The sequence below is a fragment of the Ctenopharyngodon idella genome, chromosome 2 (genome assembly GCF_019924925.1).
Source record: "Ctenopharyngodon idella isolate HZGC_01 chromosome 2, HZGC01, whole genome shotgun sequence".
Lineage (NCBI taxonomy): Eukaryota > Metazoa > Chordata > Actinopteri > Cypriniformes > Xenocyprididae > Ctenopharyngodon > Ctenopharyngodon idella.
Genome location: NC_067221.1, coordinates 4863361 through 4882395, shown reverse-complemented (window position 1 = coordinate 4882395; position 19035 = coordinate 4863361). Strand labels below are relative to the sequence as shown.

At 36.2% G+C, this 19035-nt stretch overlaps 2 protein-coding genes across 2 annotated transcripts; both read right to left on the bottom strand.

Annotated features, from left to right (window-relative positions):
* Positions 1–126: 126 nt before the first annotated feature.
* On the bottom strand, positions 127–5162 carry LOC127504607 (retinol-binding protein 1-like). The gene is made up of 4 exons (XM_051879424.1): positions 4801–5162; positions 3499–3677; positions 1125–1226; positions 127–647 (listed from the first exon to the last, which is right to left on the bottom strand). The coding sequence occupies exons 1-4, from the start codon at positions 4871–4873 to the stop codon at positions 597–599; spliced, it is 405 nt and encodes a 134-aa protein (XP_051735384.1). The 5' UTR covers positions 4874–5162; the 3' UTR covers positions 127–596.
* Positions 5163–11866: 6704 nt separating this feature from the next.
* Positions 11867–18738, bottom strand: LOC127504598 (retinol-binding protein 1-like). The gene is made up of 4 exons (XM_051879411.1): positions 18460–18738; positions 16963–17141; positions 14971–15072; positions 11867–12598 (listed from the first exon to the last, which is right to left on the bottom strand). The coding sequence occupies exons 1-4, from the start codon at positions 18530–18532 to the stop codon at positions 12548–12550; spliced, it is 405 nt and encodes a 134-aa protein (XP_051735371.1). The 5' UTR covers positions 18533–18738; the 3' UTR covers positions 11867–12547.
* Between the last annotated feature and the right edge of the window lie 297 nt (positions 18739–19035).

The window sequence follows — 19035 nt, the reverse complement described above, 5'->3', positions numbered from 1 at the left end:
AATAATAGTCATTGTAACAGTATGATAAATAGTATATGTCTTTTTCATTCCTCAACTTATTTAGTCATGTAAACAATGTATGTTGAAACTGTCCAAGAAAATAAAACGGTAACACAAAAACATGCATGTTCACTATCCTCATCAGTTTTCTTTATTTTGTCAGTGTGGTGTCACACTTTCAGCACACACGATCTACAGGAGATGCAGCAGTGCAGGTTTACAGACCCTCATCATATCATCATCATCCTCTTCCTGCTTCTACAAACAAGAAAGGAGCTCGATTTGCTGCGGGGTCAAGACCTGTCTTCTCTCCTCCAGCCAGAAAGACCCTCAGATGTTAAAGGCGGTATTTTTAGACAGCAGTAAAGCTCTCAGTTATGAAGCTAGTCCAAACATACCAAACCCACACACATAAGAATTTAACAGGTGTTCGTAAATATCCACTAAAGTAATTGCTTATTTGGAATAAACTTTGTCTGATGAGGAGTCTAGAAAGGCACATCATACAGAAAGATTGATGAATGGACACACAGCTCTGTCTATGGTGGTTGTTTCTGTGTTTTTTCCAGTAGGAGGCGCAACTACACAACAAAAGCTTAAGACTTCTTGAAAACCTGCTTGCCCACAACTCCCGCTGCTCTCAGCTCCTGCACAGAAAATACACAGAACATGATTATAAAGCAAAACAGATTTTCCAGGACAAAGCTCACCAGAATCTATATCCTTTGCAGGAAAAAACACATTCATGTGTCTCTACAAATTGCACTTCTCACCAGCAGGTGGTGGTGTGTGCCTGAATATGTTCTTCAACAGACCTTCGACACCCTTTTGTCAAAGGGGTTGCTTGGGGTAATTAAGTGCAACATTGCACAGATGTGGTCGAACATCTGTTGTTAATGTTTTAGATGAGTTCAATAGCACAATAGCCTTGAAACGATAACTTAAACGTCCCCCGCACAACGAGCCGCTAATACACACTGGTGAGCACATGTCATTTGTATCATTAGTTACCATATGTTTTACACTAACTCACGGTTTCCAGAAACAAAGTCATTGTTAAATAGGGGCAAATGAGAGTGTCTAAGAAAAAATGTTTCAAGTGTAGTTTAGTATACATTACGTACCAAATGAAGTTCATCTCCTTCAATCCAGTGGGTCCAGCCCCGGCCCTCAATCTCTCCTTTCTGCACACACACCAGTTTATCTCCATCCCAGGTGATGGTGGTCTGTGGATTAAATGATGCAAAGAAGACAAACATCGCACATGCAGTCGCACCTTAAGACTCTACTAGAACCTGCTTAAAGGATTAGTTCAATTTCAAATGAAAATTAGCCCAAGCTTTACTCACCCTCAAGCCATCCTAGGTGTATATGACTTTCTTCTTTCTGATGAACACAATCGGAGAAATATTAATAAATATCCTGACGCATCCGAGCTTTATAATGGAAGTGAACGGGATCAACGAGTATGAGCTGAAGAAAGTGTCTCCATCCATCATAAACAGACTCCATATGGCTCCCGGGGGTTAATAAAAGCCTTCTGAAGCGAAGAAGAAAAAGTTAGAAAAGTTATGAAGTAAAATATCCAGCTTCCGCCAGACCGCTTTCCATATTCGACTTAGGAAGAAAGTGTAAAACTCTTGCAGTTCAAAAAAGCTTACGCTATGTCCTACGACCTTCCCAAATCAACTTACGGAAAAAGCTTAACTGGCGCTATGGCAGTTCCGTTTTCTTCGTAAGTTGCATACAGAAGGCAGTCTGGCGGAAGCTAGTTATTTTACTTCATAACTCGTTAAATATGGATATTTTTTTACACAAACGCATCGCTTCGCTTCAGAAGGCCTTTATTAACCCCCCGAAGCCGTGTGGAGTATGTTTATGATGGATGGATGTGGATGGATGCATTTTCTTCAGCTCATACTCATTGATCCCGCTCACTGCCATTATAAAGCTCGGATGCATCAGGATATTTATTAATATTTCTCCGATTGTGTTCATCAGACAGAAGAAAGTCATATACACCTAGAATAGCTTGAGGGTGAGTAAAGCTTGGGCTAATTTTTATTTGAAAGTGAACTAATCCATTAAATAAGCAAATCGCAGAATTTACGGTTTGATACTTAATATTGATAATAACTTTTTCTTTTTTTTTCTTCTTTTTTTAAATTGAGAAGGTTTTATGTTGGGTAGTTGCACCTCTGAGCACCAGTGAAACTGTAATGGATGGATGTTGCCAATGTAATTTAAAGTCTGCATAAAACGGAAGTTGAGATAGTCTTTTCTTCCCTATTCTGACATATATCCAAGTAAAACGGCTTTTTGAACAAGAAAAAATGTAGGGCAGGACTTGATTTTGTCCATGGGGAATTGATTGGCTTGCTATTGGTGGATCTCATGTGAGTGACAGGTTGCCCCGCCCTCGAGCCAGTAAACACGTCATCAGAGAAGAGATGTCGCTGAAAGTGGGAGGGAAAGTTATTTTGATTAAAGATCATAAGGGCACTTGAATTTAAAAAATAATGAAGTGCACGGGAAAATCATTTATAATAAATACTGCAATATTTCATAAAAAAACGAGAATTGTCAATTTTGATTTCACGGTGACTTTAAAAGGTCTCTAATAGTAAGACTGTAACCAGTAATCATTATTACCAACATAAAACATACAATTTTAAGTTGGCTGATTGGATACGATTTCTGTGATATAATTTATTTTTCATTTATTCTGCTCATGTCTTTACTTTTAATCAGATAAATATGGAAGTTTGTTTCCGCCACACAGAATAAAACAATTTAAAAGACTTTTTATCTCACAATTGCGAGATTACATCTTGCAATTACGAGTTATAAAGTCCAATTCTGAGGAAAAAAGACTGACTGTTTGAGTTTATATCTCACAATTCTGACTTCATAACTTGCAATTGCAGTTATAAAGTCAAAATTGTGAGATATAAACTCCTAATTCTGAAAAAAAAAGTCAGAATTGCAAGATGTAAACTTGCAATTGCTAGAAAAAAAGTCAGAATTGTGAGATAAAAAGTTGCAATTAACTTTTTTATTTTTTATTCAGTGGCAGAAGCAAGCTTCCATACAGATAAATATGCCTTATAAATATTTTTATGACTCTGAAGCACTATTAAACATTTAAATATTTTCTCTCAAGTTTGGAGTAGGTCAGCTAACAAGAGCCATCAAAAGCTGAACATCTGAATTACTAAAACAAGAATAAAACTTTGGTGCTGTAACTTCATATTTCAGTCATTGCAGTTTTAAATGGATTTCTGTACTTAACTGCATTCCACGTGCATATGAGGGGATTACAATAAAATAAGTCATTCAAGTGAACAGAAATCAAATGAGAAAGAAAAGCTATTTGAGCCATTTCTAGGTGGGAAAAACAGCAGACAAACACTATAATTTGTCTCATCAATTTTGTCTCTCCATCACGGTGATTCATACTTCTGGATTATAGTTATTGTATGCTGTTGGTAGACTCACCATACATTTCCTGCCATCAACTGGACCCAGGTCTTCCTCAAACTCCTGACCAACCACAAAGTCCATGTCATAGTTCTTGAATGTGCTCACAGTTTTGATGATAATGTGATCTCCATTCTGGCTGATATCTTTGTCAGGTTTTAACAAAACAGCAATTTTCCTGATAGCAACATTAACATCTTCAGGAATTGTGAGAAGAAGAAAAAAAAAGAAGAAAATTACAAATAATAGCCCGGTTTAACTGACCTGTTTATAAATCAATGCAAGGTTAATAATGGTTAAGTGTTTACAGATACACTTGTTCACTTAGATATTTAAATTCTTTCAAAAAATGCCTTTTCAGTGACTGCAAAAATACTATAGTAATTTATAGAAAATACTATAGTGTTTTTGAACTATACTATAGTAAAGTACTTGAATTCATTTGCTGTGGTAATTCTATAGTTGATGTGGTAATATAACAACTAAACAAATTACTGTACTAAGTTTTCTACAACTGTAGGGTATATTTTACTACAATACACTAAAGTATACTACAGTATTTATTACAGTTTATCAGTTCGCTACTACAGTATGCTGTAGCATTCATTAACAAAGTGTTGTAAATACTATAAATATATACAGTATACTACAATTTACTATAGTATGGTTCAAAAACACAATAGTATTTACTATAAATTACTATAGCATTTTTTCATGTTTTAACTTATCTAATTAAATTTCCTACTAATATAGTTTTTCGTTTATAAACAATTAAGTGTATGAACAACACCCTGCCCCTGATTGACAATAGCACGACCAATGGCATCCAAGTGCGGGCTGCGAAGGAGCATTTCATTGGTTGGACGTACTGAACGAATACGCCCCTTTCACCGAACGAGTTGGTATTTTTAGTGAACAAGTCGGAGCGGTACTGAACAAGTCGTCTCGTTTGTGAATAAGGATATGCTGACCGATATGAAGAGCATGTGAGTCAATTTCGACTTTAAAGAATCGGTTGAGTGTGAATGATTCAACTCATTCAACACACTGGTCGCCATTTGGCGTAACGGCCGACTTAACGGCCACTTAACGAATCTACCGAGGATTCGAGCCACTGGAATGATTCATGAATCAACTCCACACCACCAGCGTTACGTGATTCATTCAAGAATTAAGAAGAGTCGGAAATAAGCGTTTTTTATTTATTTATTTATTTATTAAATTTTTTTTTTTTTTTAAAGCGAGAATTTATACATAGTCACATACACACCCTTATGCAGTATATCTCAAAGAATAATAATAATTAATAAAAAAACTTACCGAGAGCTTTGAGATACTCCTCAAAGTTGTCATTGGAGATCATTTTCCAGTATCCAGTATAATCAGCAGGCATTGTGAAATATGTGATTTTCTTCGTGTCCTGAAAATGTGTTTTTAGAGGAGACCTGGTGCCTGATCGTTCCCCAGCTCCTGTCGTGCAGCTCTCTGAATATCAGCACCGCATTTTATTCACCACCATATTAATCGGATCAGCCTCATTACCGCGACACGTGCTCAGTACAACTATATAGGGAAAAACACTCCCACAATGTGCATAACCCTCGAGGATCAAAGTACAATATATCGGAACATATGGATTAATGGTAGGGGACAATCGTTACATTATTCACATGGATTTACACCGTTCTACTTCATCAACTTTTAGATTAAATGAACTGAAAAGACATTTCTCTGTTGACATGTAAATTAGAAGTGTAAGATTCTCAGAGCATCTCGAAGAGAGTGACATTAATTTGTGATTCAGGCACAATACAGCTTGCAGAAAATGTTTTTTTTGCTCACATGACCTTTACTTGGGCACACATCCCATCTTTTACCAATTAATCTCAATTAGCCCAAGGCTTGATTTCTAAATCATCCAGTTTGAGTCTAACTCATACATAATATGGATAAAAGCGTGCAGAGCAATAAAGAATTCCCTTTATCTTTAAAAGCTACAGGCCTAAATGATAAGTAAGAAATGTATAAAAAATAAAGAGAATTTAAGCTGAAGTTATCAGATTCAGATTTTTAAACAAGCCCCAGAAGGCTGCTATAAGTGACTTTGGCATGAGAAAAAGATTATGTTGTTTTGTAAATCATTAATCCTGGATATCCTACTTTTACAGAAGCATTAATTGTGTTTGATGTAACATACACACTGCATATTGCCTGCCAAAATAGTTTGCATACATGTACGTATAACCCTAAACTATTCCAATTTTAGTACACTAAATCAATGCTGCATGACCTAAAACCTACTGGTTCTTTCACATCAGCTGTTTTAATGAAGAAATGCTTATTTCTGAAGTATATTATTACATGAATATACATTAGACTCATACGTCGTAACTTAAAGAAACTCTCACCTTACCTTCATGTCAGATTTTGATGTTATACATAGATTTATGAGATATTTTTTACAATGGGGTTTTGATGCATAGAAATGCAGCTGGTAATTGGAAACTCTGACTACTATTCACACAAACAAACAGAAAACCACCACACAGACAGGTTCATTCCATCTTTCTTTATTTCATAGTTTTTTCTTTTTCATTTTCATTTTGTTGGCACATTTTTAGTACACATGGGACAACACACAGGGTCCAACATCCTCTCCATCAAGCTTGTTTATGAGAGCTGCAGAAGCCAGACTACATTCATCATCTTTCTTCTTGTCTGTGCTCTCCTTGCCTTTCATATGAGGAGATATACCTAACCCACATTTCTTGTTACACACACCTCCTTTTTCGCTTTTAAAACTACCTTTCAGTGCTAGGTACACTGTAAAAAGTGGTAACTTTCAGTAGCTACCTTAAAAAGCTAATTCTACCTGACGTAATGCATAAAAAATAACTTTGTTGGTATAGATCAGTGTATTAAGTTGGATTCAGTGATGTTGACTAATATTTTTGGCTTGAATAAAATCAGTCAATGGGTCAATGACGTAACGGGTCTTTTTTTTTTGTCCAAAGGACCTTAATAATAATAAAAAACAATAACATGACATCCAAAGTATGTAAGGTAGTACAACTAGATCGCTTTTATTGAATCCAAAAGGTTTTAATTATATTTTGCTACATATAAAGGTATTTTAAAGATTTTGAGGTGTCAAAATGTCATTCGGTTTAACCGTCCAAAGGCCAATCCAGCCATTTCATTTGTGATTAAAACATCTTAAAATGTAATAAATGTATGTATTTATTATTCTGGCATGATTTTATAACATCATATATCAACATAGTGCAAAGTGGTTTAAAAATTATGTGTAGAAGTCGTTGCTTTGTTATGAGAAAGAATGTCCTGGAAAAATGAATTTTATTGATGTCATTCGGAGTAACCAATATAAAGGGACCATTTTGGATCAAGTCATGCGGTCAATATCATGTGACAGGATGTGACATCATTCAGACACCTCCAAAGGACCACATGGTCGTGAAGCAAAGTAACTAACTCTCTTTTAACTATTTGAAAAATTCATGTTTCACTCGCTCATACGCATGTCCTGAAACATCAGGTCATTTGGTGCAACCGCTATAAAACATGGAAAATGTTGTAATATTTTAAAAACTCGTACTAAATATAAAATGTTTGATTGTCCTTTTGCCAGCTAGCTAGCTAGATATCAGCCTGTTAGCATTGTTTGAAAATATCGTCATTTGGTATAACCAAAAGTGTCATTCGGTAAAACTGAAATTTTGATTAAACCGAATAACTTTTTTGTTGACAAATTTTGTCCATCTTGTAAAAAATGACAAAATCAGTGTTAATTGATTATAAAAACCACATAATCTAATTGTTAACACTTAATAAAACTTCAAAATTAATTATGTCTCCATTATACTTTTTTTACACTTTAAAAAACCTTATTCGTCAGTGACACTTATTTAGATGTTACCATTTATTTTTCAGTGTAGGGTAGACTCCAGATCTACTCTAATGGTACGTTAACATGACAATGATGTACTAAAACAAGAAAAGCTTTTCCATCGTTGTCAAAATGATGCCCATTCACACGGATCCATGAAAGTGACTAAAAAGGCTGTTATTCATGCCAGGCCAGTAGATGGCGATGTCACTTTGTAAAGAAACACTACGCGCCTACAGACTGAACATGTAATACGCATGTGCATGATGTCATCTTTTTCATAAATTTGAGTTTTTGTAGTTTATACAGAAACAATAATGGTATCATTTTCAAAAACTTGCACTTTTTTTAAAAAACGTTTGCGTTTTCAGGCCCCCCAAAACGCTGTTGCCGTGTAAATGAACGGCCAAAACGTATAAAAAGTTTTCAGATTTTAGTTGGTGTCATGTAAACACCCCCCAAATCTAATAGACATATGTATGCATATGTTTGTCATTTATGCAGTTACAGAGTTCCACATTCATATTAGCCTATACGTTTTTAGTTTTATCTTTTCATTCTATGGATGAACACACACACACACACACACACATATATATATATATATAGGGTGAATGGGACACTTTGCTACTGAGATGACTTGGAAAAGGTGTCTCAATCAACCTGAATTCACTATATATATATAAACAGGAATGTTTTTATTATAGACCTTGGTACAGAATTTCTTGATGACCTGTTTTTCTCTTATGCCAGGAGCTCTATTCCTACAAGAGATAAACAAGACAAAAGTAAACAACAGCACCATCTGCTCTTATCTTTTTAATACATCTTGGTAATCTTGTCAGTGCAATAATGATGACAATGATGAATGAGGCCCATAATTATGATGATTAGTATTTTCATCATAACTATGCAGAGTATATCACTATAGATGTAGTGTATTGCTTCTTATATGCTTAATAGATTTATGATTTGATGCCTCTACCAATTTCCATAGCATATCAATAGAGAACGACACAAGGGCACTGATTCAAATGTTGAAACAAATCTTGCATAGATTTTATATATTTAAATCGAAATAAATAAGAAATAGGTATCCTAATCAAAATACTTTCATCAGCTCCTGACAGATCAAACTCCAGTCAATGTGATGCCGTCAGTGCTGACCGTCTCATTGATGAAGTGATCTCCATTCTCAGAGACGCTGTTGTTGGCTTCTTCACGGTGGCAATTTTCCTAATAGCAACATTTGTGTCTGCCAGGAACCAGAGCCAAAATCAAAATGAGATTACCTAACTCACAGTGTTATGTTTATTATTTTCTGTTATTTCTGTGTTTACATTTCAAAGACTGTTTGAAAACAAACAGGCAATTTATATAACATATTTACACACATATGTGCATACATACACTATTTTTATGAATATATACACTCACCGGCAATGTTGGGGAAAGTTACTTTTAAAAGTAATGTATTACAATATTGCATTACTCCCTAAAAAGTAACTAATTGGGTTACTTTTTATGGAAAGTAATGCGTTACTTTTTCTCATCTGGGCTGGGCTGTTTTTTTGTTTTTATAATATTTTTGGCAAATGTAAAGGCGCTTTTACACCAAAAGTGAAACGAATAAGCCTCAGGCTGAAGGAAATGCAAATTCCGCCTTCAATTCAGCTGTTGGTCATTAAATGGGAAAACAAAGTAACTTGCGTTACTTATTTGAAAAAGTAATTTTGCTGTAAATTTAAAAGTAATGCGTTACTTTACTAGTTACTTGAAAAAAGTAATCTGATTACGTAACTCGCTTTACTTGTAATGCTCACCGGCCACTTCAGAACTGCCTTAATTCTTCGTGGCATAGATTCAACAAGGTGATTCAACATTCCTCAGAGATTTTGGTCCATATTGGCATGATAACATCACACAATTGCTGCATATTTGTCGGCTGTACATCCATGATGTGAATCTCTAATTCCACCACATCTCCAAAGACTGTGGAGCTCATTTGAGTGTAATGAACTAATTGTCATGATTGAGATGATCTGAGATTTGTGACATGGCGCGTTATCCTTCTGGAAGTAGCCATCAGAAGATGGTCCACTGTGGTCATAAAGGGATGGACATGGTCAGCAACAATACTCAGGTAGGCTGTTGGGTTTAAACAATGCTCAATTGGTACTAAGGGGCCCAAATTATCCCTCACACCATTATACCACCAGCAGCCTGAATCATTGATACAAGGCAGGATGGATCAATGCTTTCATGTTGTTTACACCAAATTCTAACCCAACCATCTGAATGTTGCAGCAGAAATCAAGACTCATCAGACCAGGCAATCTTTTATTGTCTAATTTTGATGAGTCTGTGTGAATTGTAGCCTCAGTTTGCTGTTCTCAGCTGACTGGAGTGTCACCGGTGTGTCTTCTGCTGCTGGAGCTCATCTGCTTCAAGGTTGGATGTGTTCAGAGATGCTCTTCTGCAGACCTCGGGTGTAATAAGTGCTTATTTGAGTTACTGTTGCCTTTCTGTCAGCCGAACCAGTCTGGTCATTCTCCTCTGACCTCTGACATCAACAGGACATTTTCACCCACAGAACTGCCACTCACTGGATATTCTCTCTTATTCAGACCATTCTCTGTAAACCCTAGAGTTGGTTGTGCATAAAAATCCCAGTAGATCAGCAGTTTGTGAAATAAACCATGCCACGTTCAAAGTCAAATAAATCATCTTCCCAATTTTGATGCTAAATGCACTGAGTTGATTAGATATTTGCATTAATGGGCAGTTGAACAGGTATACCTATTAAAGTAACCGGTGAGTGTATGTACGCACATGTAGATAGATATCGATACAATTAGTGAAATTTAATTATAAATGTGATAATATATCTTTCTCTTCAGCTTAATTAATAATTAGTAGGATTATACAGCCCAACTCAGTAATGTAATTATGTTTTAAAGGTTTTATAGTGCAGTGTGATAATAATGTAAATTAAGCCTACAGAAGATTCCCTGCTTTTTGAACTGGTAATTGACTCACCAAGAGCTTTCAGGTACTCATTAGAGTTCTAAATTGAGATCATTTTCCAATAGCTGTTGTAATCAGATGCCATTTTGAATTACAGTGCGAGGATTCTTTGACACTGGTGAAAATGAGCAGATTCAGTGCCGGTGCGTCTGCATGAAGCCCCACATTACAAGTCCCAAATCCAATTAGTAATGATAAGTTCATCATCAGGTTTAGTAGTAAGTCACCATGAAATCAAAATGGAAGTTTTTTGGCTTTTACTATGAATATGTTAGCCTTACTCTTGTATATAAGCTAGTGTATTTAGAAAATACAAACATAAGCACTTCAGCTTCTCATCAGATCTTCTGTCCAATCAAATGCTCTCTAGAATCTAAAGCATCCCGCCCCCTACATTATAAATAGATGCTAAAGCTGCGGATAAAATCGGTCACTTGTTCACACTCGTACTGTTTTCTACATGGTGAATGGCACATTGTGCACTAGGGGATGGGGAACGATTGTAAATATCTGCTCCGGTCCAGAGACACGAGAGTGGATCATATGTGCGAGTCAGCGCCGACCACAAAACGTATCAGACACCTGAATTCTGCACAGAATGCTGTATTTTAAAGCGATATGGAGGAGATTAGGAGGAGAAACGGTTAGAGTTTAAAAGGAAATTGAGGCTTTACCAAGCTCAATGGCTCTGGCTGAGCTGTGATATAAATAAAACACTATTGGCTATTTTTTTTAAAAAAGGGGAGGAGCTGTTCAATATGTCCCGCCCTGTCTTCCTGTTTCAGTTGAAATTATGTCAACACATTGAATAATGCTGCGTGTTTCAAGGCACTTCAGTGGTCCTTTAAAAGAGAAACTCTGTCTCCCTCCAACGATTATGACCTATACATCCAAGTAAATTTGGACCTAAGAATATAGTTTTGCAATGGATAATTTCCTCTGAAGGTACAAGGGATTATTAGTAAGCATATTTTGTCACGTATTTTGCTTGCATAATCTGTCGCAGGTTTAAAAGTTCAAGATGTGCTAAACACAGTCCAGGATAATAATACAGATCACTATTAATACAGATCACTATTTTAAGTACGTTAGGACCCCAAAAAATATATTTGCAGCCATTAGCATTGAAAAAAGGAAGTGGACACTGAGTGGGCTGCCAATGGAAGGACATTTTTAGCTAAAAGGGACACCTGGCAGGAAGCCGTTGATAGACTCTGGGCCAAATTTGGAAAAAGAATGACTGCAGACTTTACTGGTCGGCGGTCTATAGTTATCAACACACTGCCAATTATATGCTGTTCGCTTTCTTGTTAAGTGGATGTAAGTGTGCTGCTAAGTTCACTTAATATTCATGTAGTACTTCAGAACCGGTGAAGCATATCTCAGCAATAATGAAAAGTGAACATGCCAACCTGGATTTTTTTTTAAAATGTACACAAAACACGGCAGTGATACTGAATTTACATTCCGGCTGGTATGCCTTTATTAAACTAGTGCGTTGATGAAAAGTTCAAGCAAACACATTAAGACGCATATGAACAGCAAAAGCAATGCATTTATGTATTCTTTTGTGTGCACAGTCACAGAAGCATGATGGGAAGGAAAGCAAAACCCTGCCATGCTCAGAACCCAAGAGACCGGCAGGCTCTTCAATCAGAGCGACAGCATCCAGGCGGCACTCAGACTCGTCACATCATTTTTCCTTCAGCACATCCTCTCTGGAGTCTCATTACTTTTGTACACAGAAGCTCCCAATCTGAGGACCGTTCTTGTTGCGTCCAAGACAATATCCTGACGCACATGTTGTTTGATGGTTCACTTGCAGAGCAGCTTATCCCAGTGTTCTCTATACCACTAATGTAAATAACATCTAAATGACAAGCGGCGGCACCTAAGAAGGAAAGTCGCTGGAGATCTTCCTCTGTGAGGATCAGAACAAACAAGCTCTTATAGATTGTGACAGACTATCACAGATGGTGTTTGTCTGGTTTTCACAATAGCAGAGATGATGGGGCACAGAGACAGACTAATAGATGGAGAGATGTTGGAAAATGTGGCAGGAGTTTATGTACTTTAAAGTGTTGGGTTTTCCTGGATCTCTTGCAAGTGCTACTTTACAATGTCGGTACAAGTTTAAGCCTTTTTGAAGACCTGTTTACTCACAACCCCAGCGGCTCGCAGCTCCTGCAAGCAAAGAAAACATGCTTAAAGGGAACGTTGACCTGAATATGAAAATTCTGTCATCATTTAATCACCTTCATGTCATTCCAAACCAACATGACTTTCTTTTCTCCTTGGAATGCGAAAGATATTTTGAGGAATGTCTACAATGAAAGTCAGCGGGGTTCAAAACAACAATGGACTCTACTGACTTTCATTGTATGGACAAAAAAACAACATGTCGTTTTTTTCTGCTATAGGGTCATTCCGTGTCAACTCAAATTTTTTATTTTGTTAATATTTTTTTTCTGTAGAAAGACAAACATAAACAGTGATGAAAGCCAAAATATTAAATGTCACAGATTTATATTTACTGAGTAATCCACCATTTTATAGACGGAGGTCAAGATGACAATTTTCACCTGAGATTTGGATCCAAATTAGAGGGGAGTAAAAATGACTTTAGAAAGATTGCAGCACCATTATTTTATTTTTACACAGAGATTGGTAGGTCTGTTAGTAAAACCTGTTGACTTTAGCAATCTTTGTTTCATTATGTGCCAACAGTGACTGTTCAAAAATGGGAAAAAGCACTTCTTGTGTTTTTTGGTTTGCATGCCTGTAACTCAAGTAGTATTAAAGATATCTTAATATCCTTTTAGATTCTGGTTCTTAACAAACTTTCCTTTAGGTATCTTCATTTTAAAGACCCTCCATATCTCTGGGATTGAACCATCGAGGGCCTTTAAAATGAAGATACCAAAAGAAAAAGTTTAAGAACCAGAATCTAAAAGGATATTAAAGTTCCCCTGTAGTCAATAATTTTATCCCTTAAAATTCAACTTTGATCACCAAAATGACATATTTAAACTTTTTTTTTTCCTGTGAAAAAAATTTCTTCATGTATTAAAATAGCTTGAATGAACTCTACACTCTTGCCTCATTTAATATATGCGGATCAATGAATATGCTAATTAGCCCCGCCTCCACTCACTCACACCAGCTCAGAGATCCACTCGGTCAACTTACTGAGGTAAACGCTGCACAATGGTATCGCTCTTTACAATGTCGGACACATAACGGTGATTAATATATGATTAGCCTTTTGCTTGACTATGTTATCAAACAGCTAATAATGTGTTGCTAATGCTGCCTTCTAACAATCAATATCCTTAGAAACGCTTTGAACAACATTGTAATATACATCATACACCCGCCATATTTTTCATATCAACAGAAAAATATACCGGGATAACCTGACTTCTCTTGAGACTCTCCTGCTAGTTCGCTGTTAATGATATGCTAAATCCCGCCGGCATGTTGACGTGATACAAGGTAGTTTGTGACAACACAGACGCCAACGATTTCAAACCGTCAGTTTTAAGGAGAAAATACTCAGCAATGGTATTGACTTATGAAGTCGCACATGGTTAGTCTTAAAGCATATTAAAAACACCACAGACATATAAACAACATTAAAAACTAGATTTATATCTTTAATACTTAGTTACAGGCATGCAAACTTGAGGCAAAACACAAGAAGTCACTGTTGGCAAATAATGCAACAAAGATTGCTAAAATCAACAGATTTAAATAATAGACCTACCAATCTCTGTGTAAAACTAAAATAATGATGCTGCCATCTTTCTAAAGTCATTTTTACACCCCTCTAATTTGGCTTCAAATCTCAGGTGAAATTTGTCATTTTGACCCCCCTCTACAAAATGGTGGATCACGCAGTAAATATAAATCTGTGACATTTAATATTTTGGCTTCCATCAATATTTATGTTTGTCTTTCTACAGAAAAAATATTAACAAAATCATAAATTTGAGCCAGGGAAGTTTTCAAAATTTGGTTGATTTGACACGGAATGACCCTATAATTAACATGGTCCATGTTCCCGTAACAGTGCTCTTTTTTTAGCACAACAATGTATATAATTTTCAACCAGATGGTGTCAGCAATGTCCAGTTCTTTGGTAATGCTACAGCAACACAGTCAGAAACAAGGGTTGGTTTATTATTCATGATCAAACGCACAGCTGAAGCCAAACATCTGTTGTTATTACCTCCACCCATCACATTCCCATCAACTTCATTTAAAAATCCTATCAAATCATAATGATGGTGCTTGACGCCCATTAGAATTATTTAAACCAAGTTCAAATGTATTAAAATAATCAGTCCGTCAGAATTGTGCCTTTTCAGGTGCATCAAGTTTTGAGATTTGAGAATAGCTCTTCCCTTAACATCTGCCGCGCAGCCTAAACAATTTCTGAGATGCATATGCTTTCGGCTATTTCTGATATTATACTAGATGTATGCGAAACTATCATACCAGGTAGGGAATACCATCAAGGACGTTAGAAATTAAATGCATGAGAAGTGGCCTACCAAGTGAAGTTCATCTCCCTCAATCCAGTGGGTCCATCCCCTCCCCTCGATCTCTCCTCTCTGCACACACACCAGTTTATCTCCATCCCAGGTGATGGTGGTCTATAACGCATAACAGAGAAGGTGGTTTATTTTTAACCTACACAGTTAGACGAGGACTGCAAAGAAACGCAGGGAAGCAGAAGAGATTTTGCAAGAGCAGTTGGAGGAGAAGAGCACATCTATACTTCGTCGGCACAAAGAGAAAATTAAATTTGACCCAGGTTTGCAAATGTGTTTGCACCGCAATTACATGCCACACAAAGAGAAGTATGTTGAAAATGCCTGTTCCTCTGCCTGCTTTCAGAGGCTGGAATGAAATAACACAATGCCTGGCACTGTGTGGACTGAATGAGGCGAGTGATTTTTGTTCAGGGCAAACCGGGTCTCAACATCTTTACTAAACGCTGCGTTTCAAGTGTTTTCTATTGACTGGAACTCAAGGAAAAACGTAACATGCCTTTTTTGAGTTATATCAGAACGTGAACAATGTTCAGATTTTAGTTCACATCCAGTGCAGCACAACTAACAAACTGCTCATGCAATAGAAACTATAAAACAAAGAAAAGAAACAACTAGAAAACAAAACTTTAATAATAAAGAATACTCTGCATATGTTTATGGCTTTAGTGGTTAAGCAAGAACCAGATTTATCTCTTTATCTCTGCAATAGAGCAGGTCTTAGATATGGCAAGTTTCTCCAAATTAAAGGAAAAGTGAGGGGAAAATGAAAGGAGAGAGAGAGTAACACTTCTTATTAGATTAAAGAGCCAATTATTGCTCTCATTTCACACTTTCCCCTTTTCTCATTAGTTGAGATTGTGAACTGTAAATGACATGCACAGTTAGTGATTTTCAAGGGCAATGCAATTAAACAAATGGCAACCCTATAAGAGAATTATTACTTATACTGGAAAGTTATAACATTTTTGTGAAAATAGATATAAACCATGCAGGCCCATTTATTTAATCTAGTGTTCTTGCAATGAATAAGCATCAAGGAAGAATCACATGTGTAATGTTGCAAGTTCATCTCAAGTCAAATAGCAAAATTTGAAAAATAGCATTAAAGGGTTAGTTCACCCAAAAATTAAATTTCTGTCATTAATTACTCACCCTCAAGTCGTTCTCCACCTGTAAGACCTTCGTTCATCTTTGGAACACAAATTAAGATATTTTTGATAAAATCCGATGGCTCAGTAAGGCCTGCATAGACAGCAAGACAATGAACACTTTCAATGCCCAGAAAGCTACTGAAGACATATTTAAAACAGTTCATGTGACTACAGTGGTTTAAACTTAATGTTATGAAGCGACGAGAATACTTTTTGTGCGCCAAAAAAACAAAATAACGACTTTATTCAACAATATCTAGTGATGGGCGATTTTGAAACACTGCTTCATGAAGCTTCAAAGCTTTACAAATCTTTTGTTTCGAATCAGTGGTTCGAAGCGTGTATCAAACTGCCAAAGTCACGCGAACCATTGAAGTTTCAAAACATTTATGACGTAACGAAGCCTCACTTACTGAAATCACGTGACTTTGGCGCTCCGAACCACTGATTTGAAACAAAAGACTCGTAAAGCTTCGAAGCAGTGTTTTGAAATCGCCCATCACTAGATATTGTTGAATAAAGTCGTTATTTTGTTTTTTTGGCACACAAAAAGTTTTCTCGTCGCTTCATAACATTAAGGTTGAACCAGTGTAGTCACGTGAACTGTTTTAAATATGTCTTTAGCAGCTTTCTGGGCATTGAAAGTGTTAATTATCTTTCTGTCAATGCAGGCCTCACTGAGCCATCGGATTTCATCAAAAATATCTTCATTTGTGTTCTGAAGATGAACGAAGGTCTTACTGGTGTGGAACGACATGAGGGTGAGTAATTAATGACAGAATTTTCATTTTTGGGTGAACTAACACTCTTTAAGCGTTTGCCTTGAAGGTTTGCTCACCATACATTTCCTGTCATCCACTCCACTCAGATCCTCCTCAAACTCCTGACCAACCACAAAGTCCATGTTGTAGTTCTTGAAGGTGCTGAGAGTCTTGATGATGAAGTGATCTCCGTTCTGAGTGATGTCTTTATCAGGCTTCAGCAGGGTGGCAATCTTTCTAATAGCTACATTTACATCTGGAAAAGAAAATTATACCCTATGTGAAAATGTGGATTTCCCAGGATACATTTATAAAAAGGTACTCCAGCATTACCATAGTACAGTGATGGTTACAGATGGAAATAACATTGTATTTTAACTGAACGATTACCAGAGACATGCACCATATTTACATGGTAATCTGAGGCATACAATGGTACATGTCCAAAACAGTTTGCTACATTTTTCTTAGAGTAATCAACAACATCTAGAGAAGAAAATGACAAAAGTAGTAGAAAACTGCCGTTTCATTTCCCTTACAACAGCAATTTACCATGATGATAACCACTAGGCTACGTAGAGAATCTCACTTGAAAACTATTTAAATAAAATCCTTTATATTTGTTTCTATTTATGCAACATATATGAATATTGGATCAAATATTATTTTACTAAATTTTTACAAGAAAAGTAAATCATCTGTTTTTAACACTGATCTCATAATGCATGCAATAAGGTGATAAATAAGGCCGAGTACATAAAAGAGAGAAAAAAACTAACCATAACAACCAGCGAAAATAGGTTGATCACATTAAAACTACACGGCATCTTGCTAAACTAATGTCCACAGATTTTTCTCAAAATCTAATTAACACCATAGAGGTCCTCTGTCATTGTAGACCAAATTATTATTATTATTATTATTATTATTTGCTTCACCAGAATAGTACTAAACTTGTTGACTTTTCAGGTACTTTTGTGCTATATGAACGATTAGAAAGGCTTAATGGTGGTCACACTTGCGATCTTCGCGGTCAAAAATGGCCGCCATTAGAAAAAAAAAGAGACCGCCATAAATGAATGGAGAGCAGGACAAATACGAAAATACAGAGCAATTTTTTTGTGGTAAAATCTACAACAATGAAGCAGTATTTGATGTCTATTTATATCCAAATGCAAAACCAAATAACTGTAAAGAATTATGTCTGATAATACTATAAGCAACCAATAAACAGTGTATATTTCTATCCTCTAGTGGTAATACTATGATATTACATATGATTACACATTTCTTTCACCAGATGGTGCCAATCTGCCTTCCATCCATTGATTAAAATACCTTCAGAATTTTTAAGTTACTGTATTAATATAATATTTCAATTATTTTACATAATTTAGAGTTGAATATTGTCTAGTCCATGAAATCCACTTAAAATACAAAGTACTAAAGAATAAATATTATTGAAACAAAATACAGCATATTCAATTAACCTCTTAAAACATTTTAGAAGTCAGAAGTGTTACCCTACCAGAGGGTTAAGGATCTAATGCCGTAAAATGATCTGTAAAACTCACCCAGAGCTTTCAGGTACTCTTCAAAGTTCTCGTTGGAGATCATTTTCCAGAAGCCGTTATAATCAGCAGCCATTTCTGATAAACTCTACTGATGGGTTTGTCCAAAGAAGATCTGATATAGCTGTTCCCCTGCGACCAAATGCTTTTCATCTGAAAGAACGGCTCTTTTTTAAACGGTCATCATAATCCGACTACTTACATTGTCTTCTGTTGGATACTGTTATGGAAACAGTCTCTCCGCCTCTAGAGTTTGGATCCATCACGCAAACTTGGACACGACATGTAATTACGTCACATAAACTCGGTGATCAAGAGCTGTAGAGAAGTGCAGTGACCTGGAACACAGCCGGGGCTGGTTGTCACAAGAACTGTATCTCAATAGCCATGTTTTCAGATGGGTTTTTAAATGTTATACATCTAAAGAATAAAGTTTTGCTGGCCAAAACAATGTCTTTTTGTGTGTTATGTTTGCAGCTTAACTGTTTTGTTTCATCATTTTCCAAATTTTTTTAAGGTTCCACTGTGACAACTTGCCCTATATAATGTGGCAACATTACTCATAACACATGAAAATGT

What these genes read in the sequence shown, in the direction of transcription:
- LOC127504598 (XM_051879411.1), bottom strand. Translation starts at nt 18,532, where the DNA reads ATGGCTGCTGATTATAACGGCTTCTGGAAAATGATCTCCAACGAGAAC. An exon ending in TGGATGACAGGAAATGTATG is followed by an intron (nt 15,073 to 16,962) that starts GTGAGCAAACCT and finishes TATGCGTTATAG; the next exon opens with ACCACCATCACCTGGGATGG. An exon ending in AGGGAGATGAACTTCACTTG is followed by an intron (nt 12,599 to 14,970) that starts GTAGGCCACTTC and finishes CTTTGCTTGCAG; the next exon opens with GAGCTGCGAGCCGCTGGGGT.
- LOC127504607 (XM_051879424.1), bottom strand. Translation starts at nt 4,873, where the DNA reads ATGCCTGCTGATTATACTGGATACTGGAAAATGATCTCCAATGACAAC. An exon ending in TTGATGGCAGGAAATGTATG is followed by an intron (nt 1,227 to 3,498) that starts GTGAGTCTACCA and finishes TTTAATCCACAG; the next exon opens with ACCACCATCACCTGGGATGG. An exon ending in AAGGAGATGAACTTCATTTG is followed by an intron (nt 648 to 1,124) that starts GTACGTAATGTA and finishes TTTTCTGTGCAG; the next exon opens with GAGCTGAGAGCAGCGGGAGT.